This window comes from Streptopelia decaocto (genome assembly GCF_964273445.1).
Source record: "Streptopelia decaocto genome assembly, chromosome: 4".
Lineage (NCBI taxonomy): Eukaryota > Metazoa > Chordata > Aves > Columbiformes > Columbidae > Streptopelia > Streptopelia decaocto.
Window position 1 is genome coordinate 45,307,699 of NC_138658.1, and position 23,979 is coordinate 45,331,677.

Here is a 23,979-nt window from a genome sequence, read left to right on the forward strand (position 1 = left end):
AGAAAAGGAGGCTGACCAGAGACCTTATCATCATCTACAACTACCTGAAAGGAGGTTGTGGTGAGGAGGGTGTTGATCTCTTTTCTCCCAAGTAGTAAGCAATAAGATGAGAAGAAGTGGCCTCAAGTTGCACCAGGGGAGGTTCAGATTTTATATTAGGAAAAAATTCTTCACAGAAAGAGTTGTCAGGCATTGTAACAGGCTGCCCAGGGAAGTGGTTGAGTCACCATCCCTGAAGGCAGTTAAAAGACATGTAGATGTGGTGCTTAGGGACATGGTTTAGAGGTGCTCTTGACAGTGCTATGGTTAACAGTTTGACTTGATGATCTTAAAGGTCTTTTCCAACTGAAAAAATTCTACAATTCTATAGGTGGATTAAATTGCTATTTGAAGATACTTATTGCTTTCCATTGATCCTGGTGGAGTCTAGAGGTATAATTTAGACAAGGTACCGAACTGCATGCAGTAGAAACTAGATGAGATGAACCATGATGATAGTAAATAACAAGAAAATGCCGTGCACCTCACTACAGGAAAAGAAAACTTCCTCAACTTCAAGCTTGCAAATCTAGCATCTTATCTTAAAATATGTAACAAGGAAAAACAGGTGTTAAGTATATCAACAGGAATCACACCAATTCGTAAAAATATTTATTTCCGATTCAAGTATATTATTACAGGTTGTGTCTACTACCTAAGCTCCAATACAATGAATTCTTCCTAATGGTAACGAAGTCCTGCACCAGCCATGAAGGCACCACGAGGCAGACCGATTAATGGCAGTGAGAATCTGGGAGCACAAAGACCTGGGTGTGGAACTCTTGGGATAACTTTGCATTATAACTTTGGTAGTTCCTCCCAAAAACTAGGCATATTGCCCACTCTGGCAGCTGAAATAACTGTCACCAAAAAGACTCTTTTCACTGGGAATTTCACTCTGACAATAAAAAAAGGCAAGCATATAAAAGGGAATATAGGAACAGAGTTGAAGATGGCAAATGTGGAATCTTGGGAGTCAGAATCCAGATACGGAATAAAAAGTCAGGTAAGGAATAAAAAGGGTTTTAAGTTTATTTGAAACTGTGAAACAACGTATGGGTAAGCAAGATCACCAGGAAATATAAAGAGCAATTAAGGAGGAGGAAAGCCTGTCCCAGATTACAATATTGCCTCAGTCTTATTCACCAAGAACAATAAGGAGCATGACCCTGCACAAAACCGAAGAAAAAGGAGACCCTAGCAAAGCAGTGGTGCTACAATAAACTGCTAAATGGAAACTAATCACCAACACAAGATGGGAGCTACCCCCAGGTCCTGCTGAACTGCACAGGGAAAAAAATAAAAAAAAATAATAAATCAGATGGCAATATTCCTAATGTAACACGCATTGTCAATAACACTGAGCTCCATCTCCAGCTGATCTGGGCAGGGGGGTGGCATGTGTGTGTATGTGGGCATACACAGGTGTCCACAGCCACACACACAAGCCTCTAACTTTTTTAGCAGATGCAGTCCTAGGTGCTGCAGGTCAGTGAGCTGTAATCCAATATATAGTACATTTAGGGAAGTATTCACAAACATGGAGTTTTTAGTGTTTGAAGCAGTCTGTTAGGATAAATATAAACTACTACTGCACAGGTAAATGCTGCCTCCCACAGTTTGTTAGGTTTCTCAGAAAACAGAAGAAAAAGAGAATAAACTAATCATTTGGCACATTGATAAAATTCCTGTGAGATGTCACTAGAAAAATTAAGGGATTTTGTTTTTGTCATGGATTAGAAACTGACTAAAGAAAGGAAATAGACTTGGAGTAAATATTGCTTTTCTGTGGGGAGAAATATTTATGGTTGGTGACCCAGGATACATATTAGGTCAAGTTTTCAAATATATTCACTAACAAATTCAACTCAAAAATGAAGAGCAAGAATTAAAGAATGACCTTAAATATGTGATTTTTTTAATTGTCATGATTAGAGAGGATCTAATAAAGCAACACAAGCACAGTAGTTGTTTCCTTTTTCAATTCTGTATAAATGAAATAAATTTTAATGCATCTTGGAAGAAGAAATACAGGAGGGTTCAATACAGTCACTTACATAGCATTTCAGTAAAAAAACCTGCTCACTGAACTCTGGTGCTCAGGAAAATGAAAAAAGAAACCAAGTGAAGGTGGCCAACAAATTAAAAAGAAAATGCAGAAAACCCCAACCCTCAATTCTATTTAAACTCTACAAGTATTTTATGTATAATTAAAATGTTAAAAGACCATATGCAATTAAAATAATTAATAAATACTATGCTTTCAAAATGAGCACATCAAGTTTTTTATTCAATTCCCACCTGAACAGATTATTAAGTTTAGACCGAGAAAAACATTAAGTGAAAAGATAAAGTGTCAAATTTGATCAATTCAAATCAAAACTTCTATTTAAGTTCATGTCTACTTCTCTGTCAAATGAGGAAATATAGAAACTTAGGTCAAAATTGGAGGTGAGAGAGAATGCAGCTCCAGGGCAACTGTGTTGGATGAATCTTCGGGGTAGAAGACATGGCCACCTGTGCTGCTGGTGCTACACAGAATGAATACAGGAAAACAGCATTTCTAGAATGGAGCACCACAAAAACTGTGCAAAGTACTTAGTTAAATGCCAGGAATGGAGAGACTGGAAGCAACATTGGTGCCTGCAAGACAAACCACACAGCTGAACTGAGAAGTGATCTGTTGATCTCACCATCAGGACTTGGCATCAACTTCCTCTAGTATTGCCTAGTGAAGCAGTTTAGATGGCCTTCCCACTAAACACATAAGGAGACATCCTCTAAAAAGGTACTGCTGGGCTGAACAGATAAGGATATAGCTCTTCAAAATTTACAGCACTGTTAAACATGAATTATTAACAAAAATACTGCAAAGGACTAAACATAATCACTCAGTCACTATGAGTGGCTTGCTCAGGTGTTCTATTCTTTTTCAAATTACTTGCTCAGACATGCAGTTTTTCTCCATGCTGGTAAAAACAACTGCAATAATTTTAAATGTACCTAAAGTGCAAAGTGTGTCTTTGACTGAAGTGAATTGTGTTTTATGTACATACTTCAAGATTCATTTTTCACTCACTGATGTTGTTACCTTAGGTTCCTCCACAGATTCTGGTAAACAGGTGTGATATGACTCGATGGGCAGCCCTTCTATAACTTGGCTAGCTGCATGCTGGGCTGCTTTAATAGGAAATATTAATAGGAAATATTAAAGGAATATTCCCTTATGTTTGACACTCACTGGTGAGACTGTAAATCCACTCCAGTTTTGGGCCCTGCAGTGCAAGAGAGATCTTGACAAACTGAAGCAGACCCAATGAATGGTCATTAAAAAAATCACTGGGGATCTAAAAGTCCTTCACGCCCTGTATCGGAAGGGCTGAGGAGGGAGAGCCAGGCTCTTTACAGAGCTGCACAGTGAAAGGACAAGGGGTGACACTCACAAGCTTCAAGAGGGAACTACAATTAGATGTATGAGAAAATTATTTCCAAGGAGGTTTATTAAACACTGACATAAAAGGATGTCCAGGAAGAGACAGCATCCCTGTCATCATTACTTGATTCAACTGTACAGTTTGCTTTGAGCAAGAGTTTTAACTAGATGAACTTGGGGGCTCCTTCCAATCTAAACTATTAAGTAATTGTACTAAGGAAATCCTACTTTCAAGACAGGGATTCTTACCAATGCTATGTGACAGATTCTGGATGTGCTATCTCATCTTAAATTTAAAAGGAACACTTTTTCATGTAAGCTGTTAAGGTCTTCAAATTAAATGAAAGGCACCTAAAACAATAACTGTGACTACAATTTTAAAGACCAACTCAGAAAAATATGGGCTTGTGCACCTGAGAACAACACATGAAGTTTGTGTTATTCTAAAGTAACATGTATAATAAAATAAAAACAGCTACATAAATTCTCAATGAAATTATAAGATTAAATTCAAATTAAATACTCTAATATCATGTCTTAAGAAAGAAGTTGCATATTTAAGAGGCATAGTTAAGTTTGATATTAACAGACCATAATATGATCTCTGAAACAAAATGCTCTGGAACTAAAGGAAATAGACTGATTTTGCAAGGCTATGCAAAGGCTGTGTTGCACAATTGCTCTCTACCCACAGATCTCACTGAGAGCGATGCAACCTGGTTATACAGCAGCCCAGGATAATTTAGGAAAACGACTTGAAAACTATTAATTATTTGGCAGGTGAAACCTGGTAACCTATAGAGGAGATATGTGCCAACATGCTCAGTGTGTTATATTTACACATGATGTTCCTTTGGATTGTTTTCATGTAATTTTGCATTTGCTGATTCTATGTGGAGTTTAAAAATTTCCTCCTCTCTTAATTCATAATTACATTATAGTTACATTGACATGTTTATAAGAATTTTCATAAACAAAACGTCATGTTATACAGAGATAACATAGCTGCATTCCAGTTCCAAAATTTCTCTGTGGAGCAGTGTGGTGATCCCAAGAAAAATGCACATTTAATCAATGAAGAATATTCTATCCTGCATAAATGCAATTTTATGCTGCAATTGGCTTTAAACCACATTAAGTATTACTTCCAGTGAAAAAAATTGATAGACATAGCAATAACTGCAGCTATAGCTAGAAAAAACAGGATTTTTTTTCTTTTCCCACCAAAAAGTAACTTGATAGTTCACATGTTACTACTTACAGTCTGTGAATTACTTTTATTATGTAAGGCAAAAACATTATAAACCAAAAACATTAGTACGTTGATTTTTTTTTTTTAATTATATTCCTTACTTGTGTGACACTAGTCAACTCTAACATCATCTGTCGAACACCACTACTGTAGGTCTCGAATTTGTTTGTCCTTGTTTTGCATCATGCATTTGGCATTTAGATGCATGCAAAATTCTAACAGCCTCCACGCCTACTGCTGCTGTATTTTTCAAAAAAAGCTATTTAACTGAAGTCCTGAAAGTCAAATGCTCTACAGATGTTAATGGCCTGAGGCCAGCAAATGCCTTCTAGTTTCAAGTCAGATTTAATACACTGCTTTTACACAAAATTCTCCTTTCTTGTCACCCTCCCCAATGAGCTGAAAATGTAATTTCCTTTTTCAAATTAAATATAAAATTACTTACTCTGCTATTAATCAAGCTATGTTAAATCGTTTACTGTACTTCCAATATTTACAGCAATTACTTTGTAAGCTAAAAGCTGTGTATGGCATACTGTTGTTCCTAATGTATGCACTCAGTATTTGATAAACACTTCTTCAAAGAATCCAACACAACATCACTCAAACTTTAATCAGCATTATTTCAGCAGTAAGTAAGGGAATTCACACACTGGCAGCCATAAATCACACCTTCAACTTTGATTTCACATAAACTACTTTAATTTCCCTGAAGTTAAGCCTCATCTGAAATGCATCTCCTGAACGATAGTCCTGAGGGCAATCTTAACAGATCAGTATATTTGGGTGGGCCAGGAGTTACAGGGAAATAAGAGAATCAGTTAAAATCAGGAGTCTGTTCATGCACCAACAGTTGCAGAGTTTGAACTAACCCACATGCCCCAATCTATACACCTCAGTAATGTGAGACTTGAACAGCAACAGCATAACTTGTGCTTATGCTACAAGCAGGGGAAAAGGGAAGGCAATGCAAATGAAGCCTTTGTGCTCTGTTGTAACAGAAACCACAACTTCTGCTCCTGCCAACTCCAGCTCAGAGAGGAAAGACATAAAAGAAAATCATACAAAAAGCAATCACAGAAATAAGAGACGATAAATTTGAGACTCTACTTCAATTCTTCTACAGAAGAATGCTGTGGTAAATGTTTATAATGTTCACCCAGCTTTACAAAATGCTAAAATAACAAATTCATTTAAAGAAATTGAACAAAAGCTACACTGTGCACTTCTGAGAAGAGCTAAATGAATAGTGTAACTCAAAGGAAGAGAAGGGGTAAGGGCTAAAGTATTTTTGTGACCTTCCAATTTTTGGTTGTTCCAGAAGACAAAACAGATTATGGTTCAAATATGACAGCTCAGGATGCCCACAAAAATTCAGCTATACAAGCAGCAGCACTGGGTAGAATATCTGCAGTCACTGAGACCACAAACGGCCTTTACTAGTCCCCAGGCCACCCCAACATACTCTGCGTGGTGGCATTTTTGAATGCATTCTTGGGAGAGGGGGAAGTGTGTGTGGAAAGCCTCTTGCTGTCTTTCTGACTTTCTTGGCAGAGGGAATTCTCTTTTAGTTGGATTTGGGTTTCTTCAAATTTTTTTTTCAAAGTCATGCCTTCTATCCAGCATTTTGTAAATGGTAGAAATGAATCTGCGCTATATTTCTCCTACAACTAAGCAATAAATTTACAGCAGGATTCTCCAAAACTTTCATGGTGATTATCAGCACCAGCAGCAATGGCACCATGGCTGTGATAGCAGCAAGTTCTGACTGGGTGACATGTTGTTGTGTTTGGAGATTCATGGTCTAAAGTATCACTCACTATTGTCACCATTAAGGGAAAAGGCAGCTCTCAAATGAAACTGCTAACCTTGCAATATTCTTGTGTTGAATTTAGCCTATTTGACCCATCAAGCCTACAGACATGCAGTCAGCTCAATAAAGATTGTTTTAAATCCTGAACATCAACAAGAAACAACATATAAGACATTAGAAAAGAAAACAGGAAAACATACATACTACATGGAAGCTGAAAAACAAGAAATTGCATTCGTAACAGATTTCCAGGCACAGAGAAGACATGAGCAAACCACTTATTGCTCTTTGTGCTCCTGAGGAGTAGGCCAATGATAGAAGCAAGTAACACAGACACATCACGGCCTCAACCCAACAGAACAGTCTTAAATCTGTAAATAAATCCTTTCCTTTTTATCTGGAATAAAAGTGGAGTTCCACTATGCTCATGGCTCCATTCATGCCAGCCTCAGCTAAACCTTACTTCCAAATATATCCAGATTCTGTGCTGGGTGGAAAGAAACTAGATGAGTTAAAAACGGGAGGGATATATATCATAACCTACTTTAAGTTATTTCCAGTAGTGTCACTTCTGCGTTAATGTGAACTTATCAGTCCAACTGCAAAGAATTGCCACCACCATGTAGCCTTAGTAGCGAGGTAATTTGAAAAAAATTGTTTTGTCTGAGATTGCTGCTTTCTGGAGAGTGTTTGGCAACCTCTACCTCTACTGAAGCTGAAGGAAAGTACTCAGGAAGATCTAGAGAGATGTCATCATCTATATCTTGTTTCTATATGCACAACATACAGAAGGAGCAGCTCAGTTTCATCCAACTGTAATTGGACGTGGTACAATTTGTCATCCACAGATCCTGGGATGGGAGGAACCTGCAATGGTCATCTTTAAAATTTGAAGCGAAGTAATCATATTATTTGGTAATTTTAGGGGAACTGGATAAAGAAGAATAATAAGTATTTATCCTTTCCTTGTGAGTAAATCACCCATGCAAAGGCTTAGTTTCTGGTTTTATTTACTCAGCTAATGCAAGAACATGGTATGACTTAAAAGCTGCTGATTCAGACTACAGCACACTAATACACAACATTCTACCTAGATCACCAAACAACATGGGTCTATGAATATCAGAATCCACTTCTATTATAGAGAGAATCCCTAATTTATATAAACCATATTCATTGTCCAGGATGAAAAAAAAAATAGTAAAAAGAAAATGCAACACCCTCCACACTCCCCCAGCTACAAATTCCTTCTTATATAAGTGCTTCATTAGAAAGTTCATTACCTGAGTGCTGATAGATCTGGTTCCATCTGTTGCCTCTACCGTCAAGTTGTAATTTGATTTCTGTTCTGCATCAAGAGGTCTAGCGACAATGATAGTTCCAGTGCCCTTGTCCACATCAAATCGACTGTCATAGTTGCCACCTTGTTCAAAAAATTGGGAGAAGTATTTCATAAAACACAGCACTGTTGCATTATTTTCATGTATGATCACGTTCTGTCTTCAGATGCTTAATGAAGGTGGAACTACATACACATATACATACACTTAACTTTAACCCCCTTTTTTCCTGGTAATGTGATATACTGCTGCTTACAGATACATAAAACTGAGTAGCTCTGGACAAAGCTGATTGGCCTCATTTATGGAAAGTTAGCAGGCAGATTCTTACCAAGATTCACCTTTTTAAACTAGAATTTAAAGATTCAAAAGAGCAGGAAACTGAGAATTACTAGGTGAAATGTGGTAAGTTTATTTTATGCTGTCAGGCTAATTAGTGAAAACCACACTTTGTATCAAAATAAATGAAAATCCCAACTTGGACATACAGTCAAATTTATGTCTCCTGGATCAGAGTACAAAGTACTATACTTGTATATGACTATAGGTAAGGCTGAAAAAAACTATGGTACCTCCAAAGGCCTCTCAACTCAATGCTGAGTGTCTAAAGAACTCGCATTCGAACTCCTACTGAGATGAGTGCTAAAAGTTTAAATGCCCAATCTTTAAATATGGCCAAGCTCCTTTTCTGAAGCAAATTATCTTAACTTCCCTTGTGCAACTTTCAAATTACACTTTGAAATACAGTTAAATAAATGTGCAGATCAATAGCTACACTCAGGCATTTAAACATTTAATTGATCATCATCATGCCACTCTGAGCAGACTGTCATGAGAATACAATGTCCATTAAGTCCAAATATTATTAACAATAATAAATACTGCCATTTAACTACAATTGCTTTAGAACTTTCAATAAACTGCCTAAAATGAAGGAATCAATTTTTGTTTTGGTCAAACCAGAGCTAGACATTGCAAACCAATTTCTCCTGATTATGTGCATGTGTTTTTCTAATTATATTTCACAAATACAGCATCTGAGTGCCTTTTCTTTTTTTAAAGAGTTTTTACATGCTATGATTTGTAAATCACTGAATGCCTTTTATGAAAAGCCAAGGCTAGAAGTGGGAGGGTGAAGTTCCAAAGGCTGCAAATTTATAATTAATCCAAGAAAGAACAGTAACAGAACTGAAATGGACCCCCATTCACACATAAAAACAATTTCACCTTCAGAAGGTCACACTGCACGACAGACATATCAGTTTAGGAAATATGGAGTGGATTCTGCTTCACTGGATTTAAGATATTTGATAACAACAAAGATAATGTAATTTTTCTAGTTTCACTAAAAGCCAACTCCTCTTACTGGCCCCAGCAGTAGTTTCTGAACCACACAAATGACATAAACTGGACAAAGTGAAAAGCAGTAGCCCTTTTTTTTTTTTTTTTTTTTAACAGGAGTACATGAAGTTTTTTAATGGGCTTTGTGCAAGATGTCAGCTTCAGAAAGTGACTCTCTAATATTTCTTCTATAGTTGGCACACCACAGCATTTTCTCAGATGGCTGAGATGTCTCCATGAAGTCATCTCCATTTCAAGAGATGAGAATAGGGTGAATGGATATGAATCTGTTCATTGAGTTTCCCTGATGTGAGGATGAGCTCTTCAACCAACTCTTTGTCTTCCTTATCAAGGAAATCACAAAGCCTTGCTTAATTTTTGTAGCAGTGGTGATATCTGGTAATCCACTGAAGCAGAACTCAACCCAAACTTCTGCATCTGGTACACTGGAAGTGTAACAGCAACAGTTTTGGTCAAAGCCAAAACTAGATGCTCTGAAATGATGCTGTATAAATGTAATGATGACAAAACAAAACAAAAACGAACCTGTCACAAATGCAACTGTGAGCACTTTGATTTCCGAAGGGTTAATAAAATAAATATTTTATAAATGTACGCTTTCATTTCAGATCTCATAATCTGGTAATAAATTATGTGATCTCAGCAGATACCTTCTGCTGTACAGTTCAGGTCACAAGCCATCTGAAAGATGTAAAATACTTCACTAGCAAGCTTGTCTCCTGGCTCAGCCAAAAAGAAAGAAAGCATGGAAAGCAAGCACAGAACACAAAGGAAAGCTGTCAATCAAATTAATTCATGCTATTAGAAACAGTAAAAGAGGGCAGTAAAGTGACTGCCTGCAAGAGTAGCCAATAACTTCATAACATGATCACATACTTTCCAAAACACTTTTACTAAGAAAACAGTCATAGAACCATAGAATGTCCTGAGTTGGAAGGGACCCACAAGGATCATCAAGTCCAGCTCCTACGAAAATAAAATGGTTTATTTTACAGTGTATGGACAAGTTCTGCTCTTTCCCTGTGGAGTTTTCTGTATGTCTTTCTAAAAACAGCAGGAAAATATAATCTGTTTTCTGCATTAAACGTACAATAAAAATTCTATAAATGAGCTGCATACTTAGAAGGAACAAATAAAAATAATACTATAATCAGAGTTCTCTTCAGAGGTACACACTGTTCACAGTGCACAGCAGCTGAAACAAACTAAACAGAACAACAGAAATGTACATCCTTTATCTAATTAACAAATTCTGCTAATTAAAGACCCCAGAAAACACCGTTGCTCTACTCTGTGGAAACTCTCAAGACCTATGAGGCCTCTTCTGCCTATGCTCTTTCATCTCCATGAACCACTCACCTTTTTCTGACAATATCCCTTTCTTGACCTTTCCTTTAATGGACTCTTTTTGGTTTGCAGATGTTAGTTGTTGACTGGATGACTCTGTCTGAACTGGAGCACATGGAACCTTCTTCTCTCCTGCTCACTTAAGTTATTTTTATATTTTCTGCTTTTCTACTCCCATGTCAATGTGTGTGTATGTTTGGGAGAACAGTAAAAGAGCAGTCTGAATTTCAGAATACCTCCAAAGCAGAGAGCTTTGCCACTAGGAGAATGCAAGGAAGTACCCTGAACTTTTTACTCTCTCTATACAGTTGTAGAGATCTCTAAGCCCTTCGTTTGTCTAAATCCAAACATTTCTTATTCGACTATGATCTATTTGGACAGGAGCACCTTTTTCTCCCCCACAATACATTTGAAAGAACCATTCAAAAAAGCCTATGTAAATATTTAATACATTAGAAATTATCTAGGTGCTCCTGTTCCGATGGTGGGATTGGACTAGATGATCTTTAGAGGTCCCTTCCAATCCCTGACTTTCTGTGGTTCTGTGTTTATCAATGTCATCACAGGCTGTTAATGCATGAAGCATGTATTTATGGAACTGTTGTGTCTGTTCTCACGTGTTTGAAAGTTTTCTGAGAACACCCTCAAGTATTTGGCATTTATATATTCCTGCTACATATATTAGTTTTACAAACATTGTTTTTAATTGTTGCTGTTCTCAGCATCCCTTAGAAAACACACACCATCAAAGGAGACCTTAAAAATAATTAATTTTTAAAGAAATAATTCAAAAAATGCTCTCCCCAACAACTTAAAACCATTATAATAGCTAAAGTTTTCAGCAGCAACCAAGGTGAAAAGTCCCAATCTGATAGGGGCTACCTTAAGACCAGAAACAGTTCACTACACGATCCCCTTCCTAAAACAAGGCTGTGCTATTCTCCTTGATTCTGAAACACATAACACAGGACAGAACTTGTTTTTAGTATCAGCTAAACTGTGAATACTCTGTGGACTCCTGGTGCTCATAGGTCTACTGAGTAAGTCTAAAATGCAAAAGTACTATTCATTTTGTTAACACAGCATCAACATATAGTCATATTACTGATTGGAATTCCCCTTTCATTGGTAATAGGCTGAGGTATGTTATAGTAGAAAGAGCATGTACAGGAAGAAGTTTGCTGGGGTTAGGAACACTGCAAGCTTTCCTTTTAGTATTGCATCAAGAGCAAACTGAGAAGCAGCCCAGAAGACAAGAAATCAATGTGAACACTATAGTCTCTGAGTGTCCTACCCCAATTTACAGAAAACTGGTGTTTTATTTCTTTCCCTATCCTACAGTCTATGAGATTGATTTGATAGGTTTTAATTTCACTGACACAATATTCATAAGTCATTTCCAAAACTGTAACACAGCAGTTATTTTGCAATGTAATTTTAATTTTTGATATGTAGTAGCATTGACAAAAAATTTTGAAGTTGATTTATAATGAAATAAGGGAAAAATATGTATCCACAAGCTAAAGAACACTGAAACACTGCATTATTTAGAAAAGCAATTAAGCAAACAAGCTGCAATGAGCCCTCCAGTATCTGAGAGTCCATGCATTTGTTTCTAATTATAAAAGCTGTTAAGGCGCCTTACCCGTTATGTCAAACCAAACTGGTGTTCCAAGAGGTTCAACAGCTATTACACCAATCATGTGAGCAACTGGGTCACTTTCCATCACCGTAAAAGAAAAAAATGCTTCCTCAAAATAAATAGGCTCTGTGGGTGGGACAGGCTTTGGAATCCATTCTATGTGAAGCCGTGTAGTTGATGATTTTTGTGGACGACCATTATCTACAGCTTTAATCTGTGAAACAGACACATCTTTCAGGCTACAGGATCACATAAATCATTATGTCACATAAATGGAAAAGTAGTAATAAGCTCCAAGCATGTTTGTTTGTGTGAGATACATCTGAAAAGGTTAAGTGTCTCTCAAAGTGCCACTTGCCCTTCATTATCTAGGCAGCAAATGGAGAAAAAGCATGCAGCACCTGATAGTAGCACAAGCTGTAACCATATATTCACTTTTATTTTGCTTTCTTCCTAAAAGAGAGTCAAACTGATTGTTTATGTTCCCTCATTGTGTTCATTATCTGTCATTTTCTGGAAAAGAACAGCAGCTTCTTCATTCACTTTCTCAAAACAAACATCTGAAATGATCATTTAAAAACCCACCAAAACAACAAAGCAAACACACAAAACAATACTTCTGGATTTGTTGAAGCTTTCTTCCTTCAGATACTGCAGTCACTCATCTGCCAGCTACTGAATTAAAAGTGCTGATAATACACAGAACATTTCACATATTCATGGTAAACAAGATTTTGACTCACTGAAAGGATATCATAGTCCTTTGCTGCAGAAAATTTCTTTGACGAAACCACTCCAGTTTTCGGTTCAATAAAGAATTTGCCATGTTCATCACCATCTTCAATGCTATACGAGATCTCTGCATTGGGGCCTTCATCTTTATCTGCAGCAATAACTCGGTAGATCGGCTCTCTTCTGGCAGTTCTCTCTCGTTCTGGCTTACCACGCTCTGGTAGCTGGATTTTGTAGAATTTTTGCAAGAACTGAGGCTTATTGTCATTCTCATCTAAAACCTTCACAATCACCCGTGCAATTGTTGATTTTGGAGGAATGCCGTTGTCTGTTACCATTACCTATTTTTATTAAAAAAGGATATGGTTAGGGCTCATCTCAAATATGGTCCTTGTAACAATGTTCTTTAAAATCAGATTTTACTACAACTTCCTACTACAACTGTAAGGTAATTCCCTAACTTCAGTTACTTAAAAGACCATTGGGTAAAGCTACTTGGTAAACATTTAGAAAAGGCACTACAAAAGTTTACTCCGCTACTATCCTAACATTTTGACACTTGATGTATGGCATGTAGGAGTTGGCAGATACATATTAAATCTATTTCACTTTTTTGCAGTATTGTAACTGAAATATTAACTTGAGTACAGGAACAGCACACAAGTATAGTATCTCTGATAATAGCTTCACTGTATTAAGAACTTAATATACTTCCAGCCTAGTGGTTTTTTGCAGGTTTTCAATATAATTTGATTTTACACCTCAAAAGAGGCAATTAATTAGAATATAGTTTTCAGAATGTGACAGGCCTATGCACTAAAAATTCCCTATATTTTAAAATATAAAATAACTATTTTGTTTGAAATAAGCTTAAAAAATTACCTTTTAAGAAAGACACAAAACAATCTGTTTCCAGGGACTAAATGAAATGGGAAATTAAACCAAGTCTGCTCTTTCAGCAATAGTCAAAATTTCTACTAAAAAGCCAGGAACTCAGTACAAAATCTTCTACAATATTAATTCTAGGACTGAGCTGATGTAATTTACATGGATAATGAACAAAAATATAGTAAGAGTTGCGTTAATCTGCAGTCAGTAAACAGAAAAATATCCGTATCTACTGGAAAAGGATCAAACTGATGAAAAAATCTTAGTTCATTTATAGGCATCTTACCTTATTACCTTACCTCTTACCTATTTAATTCCTTATTGGTTAATAAGGGGCTAAATATGAACATTTGTAAATTACTTTAGTATCTATTGGAATGAATAAAAATATAGGAGGTTTATGTTCCTGCCTTCTGAAAGAGCTCGGTTAGTAGAAGAGTTATGGAATCGGGCCCATCATTTTCTGGGTGCACTCTGTCATCCACATAAAAGCCACTGGACTCAGGCAGACACCAGATGTTTTCAAGGGAGAGTTTAGCTCCTATCACACAGAGCATTTAAAACACATGCAAATTCCTCACTGATAACAGTATTACCTGCCCTCTAGCAGTCTGGCTAAATCTCAGCTTCTGAGGGGGATGTCTTAAAAAAAAAATGGCATTAAAGACCTAGGTAATAATGATGAGTAAAGACATTTTTCTTTCATTTTCTGTTAGGCTGGTTTTGGTTTTAGCTATGAAACTTTCATCGTGTCTCTCATTTAAAGAACAATTTCATGACTGAGTGCAGCACTCCTCCTCAGCCTCTTTGTAGTCTCCCTTTTTCATTTTCTTTCTCTCACTTTCCCCCCCCCCCCTCATTTATAATTGTCTTCCTTGACTTTACCTTTCTTATTATTGCACAGAACCACACAGGGATGTCTAAGGGTCACCTATGCCGGCCCTCCTGTGATTAGAGGAAACTAATAAAGATATGCTCATCTAATTCTACCATACTTGTCAAAAGATACTTGTCAAAGAAATTCAACAAAAAACCCTCCAAAAAAGCCATCAATCCCACAACCAAAACCAGATTAAACTCCTAAGGTTTCTGAAAATAAATTCTATGGCAAATGTGTTAAACCCTGCAGTTTTATTTTGGTTTTGAGTTTGCGAGGAAGATGCAAGTCTTTGCTGGGAGGAAGCTTCGTGTAGAAGTCAGTCACTACAGTAGCACTGGGAAAACATCACAGGGAAAAACAGTGCTCTGGAGGGTGTTAAACAAAAACAATCCCAACCAAAATACCCTACACACCACTGGTATAGGATATTCCTGTTCCAATAAGCCCACCCCAATGTGGGAAGAACTAATGTTTTTCTGCAGGAATGTGAGTGGTGAATTCCTTCACTGGTTTTTAGGATGCCATGGGAAATCTGACTATGGAAAAAATAACAAGGATACAAGTATAGCATGATACAAAACAATGGAAAGAATACTAATAAAGACTAGAATTGAGTCGCTGATGAAAACAAGAAATCTACATTGACAATGAGGACAAGACTCCTATCTAAACATTATCAGTTATTCTTCTTTTTGCCCTTTTTCATCTATTTTAGAAAAAAAAAAAAAAAAGCAAACACAAAAATATGAATAAAACGTGGTTTAACTCGCAAGCATGAAGGAAATGAAACAGCAGGAGTAAAGTGATTTCCACAACAAATCTACATCTAACAGATGGCAAGATTTCCACATATATTAATACTTGTTCCCCAACACATATCTTTCAGTTCACCAAAAAAGCCCTACAAAAAAAAATCAAAACACATCCCAAAAGAGGAAATTCCAGGGGCTATGGGATAACTTGTCCGTTAAAATAAAATTAGCATTGCCCTGAGCCAAGCAGAGAAAATGGCAAGTCTGAAGAAAATCTAGTTTGATTTGAATGTAACATCAGTTATGAATGCGTTACTGACATAAACAGAATACTAAGATATGAGTGCATAATATAAAGTTAACCTAAAATAATTGCACAGAAACGTGCCATTGGGCACACAGAAAATAGTTAAAAGTTGTGAATAAAAGAATGAGGCATATTAATTACTATTATGTAAGCAGGACTGCAATCAAGGATCAAATTCAATAGCAAATGAGGAATAAACCCACCAACCCATCTGGTCAATATTTCAATGCTCAATTAATTAGCCAGATGGTCAGCACTTGGCTCATAATATTGCCCACCATTCTGTGTATTTCTGGGTTTCTTTCCAACCTATTTTCAAAAGTGTCAACATAAAACTAACAAATGGGAAAACTGCTGCTTTGGGCTGCGCTACCAGTCATTATCGCTCTGCAGTTAAGAGTTCTTCTGTTGGATACTTCACAGACTTTTATTTAAAAATTTAATAAAAAGCTGGGATTCAAAATTAAGGAAAAATAAACAATACCAGCAGGAAATGAGCAATATTCCAACCTAAAAAGCAATCAGCTTAATCTGCTATCTTTATAGAGAATGCTGAAACCAGGAGGATTAATATACCCATTGTGTGATACTGTGACCTTAAAAAACAACCAGCCGAACAAAAAACCCCAACTTTAAGTTCTGTATGTATTATCTTCCAATAAATTAGGTTAAATTAGGAGGCATGACTGCTAGCAGACAGCTCCCCATAACATTACACTTCCCAGTGTGATCTCTGGCGTAAGTTTTGGTCCAGAGCAAGTTGCATGCTCCCACACATTGTTGAGCTGCAGCATGACAGTTCACACTATTCAGGCACCATTCTTAACAGGCAACGTGGGCATACCAGCCTGCTCCAGGGATAAGGTATAAATAATCAAAGCCATACTGTGCCAGGTGGCTTCAGGGTCACAGAATGACCCAAAGCTCATTTTATTTACTGTATATATCTAATATAAAAGCCAGTACAATATGCATAGGAGTAAAAGTTGTGAATTACCAGTTTTACAACCTATATACACAGCAGTTGTCAAGAAATAAGACGTAACTAACACGAAGTGCTTTGGAAAAATGTCACAAACAGATTTAAGGATAAGGATATTCCTTTACAATGTAAAAGAATAGCATGACTAGTACTAAACCAGATTTGCCAATTAATTAACTTTGCTATTATTACTACTAGAAACACATTGCAAAGGAAATTCCACCTTATTGCTACTTATGTGCAAAGAGGTCTTTCCAAAGCTGATGCATAAATGAAAATAATGAGAAAAATTTGGTCCAAAAGCTGCATTAATCCAGTTTACAATGAACCAAAGGGATAGAAAGTGGCTAGGAAGACCATATGTACATTGGAGTTCTGCAAAAGGATAGTTTGCGCTATCAAGGAATACATTAATTTCCACGTCTATGCAGTCCTTGCATTCCTATTAGAAAACCCTTCTACAGATTTCACAAGTTTTGAGTAAGTCCAGACTTGCTTCTCTAGTGTTAAGATTAGTTTTCTTGACTCACATTGCAGCCCTTCATCTATCATCCAGGAGGTGAGGCATAATAAAGGTTACAGATAAAGCTCAGAATTTAAGTATCACTGTGAATACTAAGTCTTCACTGCAAGTGAAATACAGTATTCTCAGACTGCATGGCAACCTTGTGAAACTTGGAAAACTCACAGTTGTCCACATGTTTTGCTTTCATGTTGTTTGACAGAGAATGAGAACACGTATTACATAAATGCCAGGTGAACAATTAAATGCAACTAAATAAAAGAGTTATGTGATGATTTTTATGTTCTTGGACCTCAAATCTGTAATACATATTTTGCAACTCATCTGCTTATGTGATTGATAAATAAGTTACGCAGAAAAAGAGTCTCGTCACCCAAAATCTGTTTGTGTTCTCAATGTTAAAAAAAGATTCTGCACTTCTTTTTCAGAGGTCTATATACAGCAAAAGGCAGGCTTAAACAGCTATTACAATAATTACATTCGAGGAAAAAAATAAAGAATCACAGTCTTCCTTTAATAATCATGCCTTTGTACTGTTTGAAAGAAAATCTTGGTTTATAGATATAAAAAGAAAAAACTGTCCCAACACACTGTTTTTACAAGATAGGTAGTTTTGTGCACTGCAGTAAAATGAACACAGAATCAAACTACTTCTGAAATCCAGTTCTCTAAATTCTTCATATGGTAATCAAGCATAGTAAACTTAAATTTCTGCAAAAGTGTGATGAACTTACAGTCACTTTTTTTCAGAGATCTAAAGAAATTATTTACCTCCAGTATATGTTCTCCCTGCTGCTCTCGATCTAGTTTTCTAGATGTGGTTGTAATTAGACCTGTAAACACAAAAGAATAATCAATCAGATCCTTCAAGAAAATACTCTGAATGAAAGTTAAGTTAAACCAGTAGTTATTGATACACCCAGTTTCAATTTCTTCTTAGGTGGACTCATCTATTTTTGCGGAGCTTATGCTTTCATTAAGTGAAGGGGTAAGGAGCTTCCAGTGCTTAAGGGCTGTGAAAATATTATTTGCAATCAGAAAGTTAAGCTGCTGTAGCCATTAGACAGAAACAGTTCAATTTTCCAACACATCTGTGCACGTCATCTCTCTGACAGGAGCAATGTATGTTATTCTCTCACATGAAATTTTGTTTCCAGCGGGTGTTCATACACCATATTCAAAGGGTGCTTACACACATTATTTGAATAATTACCAGTCTCTTCAGGAGAAACATCTTTTTGTATTTTTAGTGATAACAGAAAAAGAATTACTTGAAAAGATGCATTGTGCTGGTTGTGGCTGGGATAGAATTCGTTGTCTTCATAATACCTTGTACATGGCTGGTTTAGATTCGTCCTGAACACAGTGTTGATAATACAGAGATATTTTAATTATTGCTGAGCAGCACTTACACAGAGTCAAGGCCTTTTCTGCTCCTCACACCACCCCACCAGCAAGTAGGCTGGGGGTGCACAAGAAGCTGTGACAACTGACTCCAACTTACCAAAGTGCTGTTCCAGACCATATGATATCATGATCAGTGTTATTAAGCCAGGGGAAGAAGGAGGAAGGGGGTACATTCAGAATGATGGTGTTTGCTTTCCCAAGTAAACCATTATGCATGATGGGGCCCAGCTGTCCTGGAGATGGCTGAACTCCTGCCTGTCCATGTAAAGCAGTGAATGAATCCCTTGTTTTGCTTTGCTTGCACGCACAGCTTTTGCTTTACCTATTAAACTGTCTTTATCTCAACCCATGAGTTCTCTCACATGTACTCTTCTGCTCCTCTCCCCCAGCCCACCATGTGGGAGTAAGCATGTGGCTGCATGGTGCTTAGTCACCAGCTGGGGTTAAACCATGACACACATTAATGGTGCAAACCAGAGCAATTTTGTTTTGTTGGCTTGATTTGGCAATGGCAAGGAGTCAAACAGTTGCTGTTGGCAATAGCAGAGAATGAGGACAAATTTTTGATGCATGATGTTAGATTTTGTTACAAGAGTCTGATCCACCTTTGATGCAAGATTAGGAAGGCATGATGACTTTTGCTTTAAATGAAAAAAGTCATTAAGGGGTGACAAAAAGACAGTGAAATCGAAATACAAAAGGATCTTATTTGAATTAATTCTTCCTCACAGTAAGTTCAAAATTTGAACTGCTGAGTTTCATGAAAAGTAAACTCAGTCAACTCTCAATTATAGTGTGCGTTAACTGTGCCATGGATGCAGACAAGACATAACTCAGTTTATTTGCTGCACAAAAGCTGTTAACCTGTTTGCAGGTACAAGTTGGCCCCACAAACACCACAATTGTGTTTACATGGCACTGAGCCTGTGCTAGTATATCCTGCTAGGCCCAACTTGGCTTTTCATGGAGCAAACACCAAGATTTGGATTCACCTGACTCAAGCCACTACTAGCCATTCTGTAGTAGGAATCTGGCATATGCTAGATACAGAAAATGCTGCAATGTCACGAGAGCTTTTATCTAACTATCCCAGCTTTTTACAGTGATGGGAAAGCACTGCTGTCTTGACCCTTTATTATCAAACTGAAAAACAGGGAAGCAATTATTTAATCAAGGACAAAATAAACATCAAAAGACTGGCCGCATATTCCATGTTCCGTTTTCTAGCTATAGTATAAGTTATTAATAAGATTTATTATAAGCAAAATTAAAGTCCCTTTATCAAGTTTTCAAGGTTGATCTGCTATAACAAAAAAAAAAAAAAAAGCCTTAAATTCTGTCTCAGCAGCTAAAAAAAATAGAACATGTAGGTAAGAAAAGCAATAAGGATTTCAATTTCACTTAAAGAAAAGCCAATAGAAAGAGAATTATATACCACCAGCGCATAGTTACTCAGTGCTCCTGTCAAAACAGAGTTATAGTCTACATACAGCAACAAAATAGACAGCCTGTACTAAATAAAATGAAGAAAATTTTATAAAGCAATATCACGGCTGTCAAAAGTTCAAACAACTACTCTTCAAAAACTAGATACTGCAAATAATGGCTCATTCAGTTATGGTCAGATTTGCCCTAGTTTTCCAGCAATTTGCTTTGCTATCGTATCAAATCCATTATATACCTTGTATTCTAGACTTAAAGATCATCTCCTACTTTACCTTTTTATGCTTTTAAGACACATAGAAGATAAGTGTTATTGTCAGGATAAATCTTTTTGGTATTATTTAGTAATTGCCCTTAATAACAAATAAAATGGGAATGAAAATTAAAAAAAAAAAAAAGAAAAAAAAAAGGAAAAAATGTTGCATTAGTACTGCAAACTTACAAAATGGGGGATAAAACAAAAGGAATATGACAACTCTGTATTGAACCTCCTTGAGGTAATGTCTTCCCATAGAGATCACAGGTCTGTGAATGAAGACAAATGAAAATATTTATTATCACATATTCTAACCAAAGCTTTCTCCTAATTTCCTGGCTGGGGCTAGTCAAGCTACAACTTTTCACAGGCTCTATGGGGAACAACATAGAACTGTTAATTGGAAACGAACAAATGGCAGGGTAGATGGCTCATCTGCTTCCCTCAAACAAAGGGACTTGTAGATGACTTCAAGGAACACAAGCTCTCTAAAACACCTCTTTGTATCATGCACCTCAGGAGAAAGCCAGTACAAGTTCTCCCATGAAGCATTAATTCCCTGAGACTCATCACAGTTGCAAGGGAAAAGGCTAAATTTCAACACAGCCACTAAAGGAGTTGACTGTTGAATAGCTGGGTTGAGGATAGGGAGGATCTCAAAAAGCACAGGATGAATAAAGTAAATCCAGAGATCTCATTATGCTTGCATTTCTTTGAATAGTCAATATTCAGCCTATATGTTCCAACAATATTAGATTCCATCTCCCACAGCAGCAGCAAGTAGAGAATTGCTAACACATGAAAGTAGAAATATGGCACCTTTCAACAGTTTCCTATCCACTTCATCCCCATCAAGAGCCATTAAGATTGGAGCCACCACTAACAAATGTCAAATAATATTTGGGGGGACAGGAAAAAAAGAAAAAAAAAAAAAAGACAAACCAACCCCCACTTTTTCTATAAGCACTCCAGACAGAATGCGACCACTTCTCTACACACTACAGTTTGGTAAAAAAAGTCTAATTCCAGATGTAATTCCTATTAATTCTATTAATTAAGCTGGTCAATACAACTCAAATGGGTAAGCAGAAAAATATCCAGTAATAAAAAAAAAAAATATATATATATATGCTTTGATCTGTTAAAACTTCCAGTCTTTTAATCTAAGCATGCCACACTTCTGTTAAAACACTTCAGACAGTAACAGGAGGTTTTAGACTTCACCATATATATCCTGTATTCAGCAGAAACTAATGCCAACAAAGGAAATGTAATGCTTCTGGATTTAGAATCACATACACATGCATGACATTCTTTTTATTTAACTCTTTACTGCGAGACACTTTCCTAAGTGAAAATATAGCTGCATTGAAGTGTTTCACTACAGCTAAAGACCAGGCAATCACCAAGCGTTTTCATTTTTTCCAGGTTTTTGTATATTACAAAATGCTTAATGCTGCATTGACAGATGTTATCAGTTGTTGAAGTGTTTCTAAATTAAGGCCATGATAGTAAGGTCAAGTGCTCCTATGAAATGTGTTTTTTGTGACTGCCCATTAGGATGGTTGAAGAGAATCTTTGGACCTAACGTAAATCAGCTCCCTGCAACAAGAGCCACCACTCTGCTCTTTCAACTGAAATAAAAAATTCTCAAACCTTTTAGATTGAGCTTCCTCTCTTTTTCTGTAACAGTTTGGAGATCTCTTTGCTGTGCCCCTCCCTTTACACAAAAAAATGAATAACCATACCTTTGCATATACCACATCCCCACAGAAATGACAAGTAAAAGATTTCAATTTAGCTTTGAAGAAGTCTGTAACATCGGTTTTTAAATCCTTATTATGAGATGGGGATTGCTGAGTAAGGAAACAACTGCGTGTGTGAGAAACAGATCACTGTGACAACACACTCATTTTTGAAGCAAAACTGACTCTGAGCATCGTTTTGCAGTCATGTTTTCCTTCTGCCACCTCTTATTCCCAGCCATGTTTCCTCTCCAAAAACAAAACAAACCACAACCAAACACAAAACAAAACACCACACAACAAACAACCACCACCAAAAAAAAACAATCCACAACAAACAACAGGAAGAATGAGCTCCAGTAGTTCACATCACTGACTATTATTCTACCTGGAAATCAATGCATGTTATGGCAAGATGGTTCAAGCATCCTTGAGAAGATGCAAGTTTATAACAAACATTTCTAAGATAATGATGAGCAAATGGTATCTCTAGTGAATTAGTACAATTTTTCTATTTAGTAATGATTCACAATTACCTAATCAAAAACATTTTCATAACATCAGCTTAATAATTTGGAGAGACTTTGGGTAAACCAGAGCTGTTCTGCCTTGCTAGATGGATAGGTACTATAATGAACTGAAACTAACTGTAAACATCCATAACAAAAACAAAACAAGAAGCCCACAACATGTAACAAATACAATTGTATTCTCCCTTCCTTCCTCCTTTGAGTTTATATTGTGGGGATATTTGCTGTCTATTTGAGGTCTACTAAAAAAAAAATCAAAAAAAAAAAAAAATCAAAATAGTTACTATTGTATTCAAATAAAATTTACTTCTGATTTCTATTTTAAACAGTATTAAAACAAACAGATAAAAATGCAACCATAGTATTCAATTACATTAATATAAACAAAACTGCTACATTTGGAACAGAAATCAGCACAAGGAAGCTGATATTAGCAGGTATTTCTTTTATCCCATATAAGCTTTCATCTCAGTGCCCAGTTACATCACATTACCTCTGTATCTGAAAAATAGTATATCAACAACTTCCATTCAATGCTGAAATGGCAGCCTCTTAAACAAACAAACAAACAAACCAAACAAAAAAAAAACCCAAATACAAAAAAAACCACAAAAAACCAAACCCACAGAACATTAGGTAGGCACCGTATTAAGAATGTTAATATTAATTCCATACTATGAGCTATTTTTAAGGCATGGATGATCTCAGTGATTAAAGTAGTATCAGAAAAATGTGGTCTTTGCAAGGGGAGGAGAAAGGCTTGACATTTTTGTCTCACTCTCTCTCTCATGCATTCCCTACTACAAGCATACCTGCAAACACATGCATTTGCGCTTTCAGAAATATGCACAGACTTCCCAACTGCACATTCAGCTCGAGATGACACAGGTTCTGGAGCTGGGTGGGAGTTTGGCTGTTAAGTCAGGGTTAACCTACCATGATCCAAAAGACTACTATGCTGCCTCCAACACATTTGAATGAATAGGCTTGATTTGCATGTAGTATAACACCATTTGAATTGTAGCATATGAAAAGAAATACAGTTTCTCCAATCTTTGAATGCCTTGATTTAAGGAAATATGGAAAGCAGCTACAACATTTTTATCGCCAGCTTCAAACGATACAAGACATTGGAATTTAATATAAGGGAGGTGACATTTTGTTGATGAGATTTTTATCTTCTGTGTTGAATGCAAACTATAAGCAGTATGCAGAAATGGTTTCTCTGGACTGCATTAGTGCAAACTAATCAGTTTAAAGCTTTAGATTAGTTTACTTATATTGTATTCTTATTTAAGCTCTCATT

The 23,979-nt window shown here is 36.5% G+C and overlaps 1 protein-coding gene across 3 annotated transcripts in view; it reads right to left on the reverse strand.

Moving 5' to 3' along the window:
* Positions 1-23,979, reverse strand: part of FAT1 (FAT atypical cadherin 1) — a 111,649-nt gene that overhangs the window by 35,390 nt on the left and 52,280 nt on the right. For all 3 annotated transcript variants that reach the window (XM_082051730.1, XM_082051729.1, XM_082051731.1), the window contains exons 4-7: positions 18,064-18,125; positions 12,972-13,301; positions 12,232-12,442; positions 7,821-7,960 (exon numbers count right to left, since the gene is read on the reverse strand). In XM_082051730.1, coding sequence (XP_081907856.1) covers positions 7,821-7,960; positions 12,232-12,442; positions 12,972-13,301; positions 18,064-18,125 — 743 coding nt within the window. The remainder of the gene's footprint in view (positions 1-7,820; positions 7,961-12,231; positions 12,443-12,971; positions 13,302-18,063; positions 18,126-23,979) is intronic.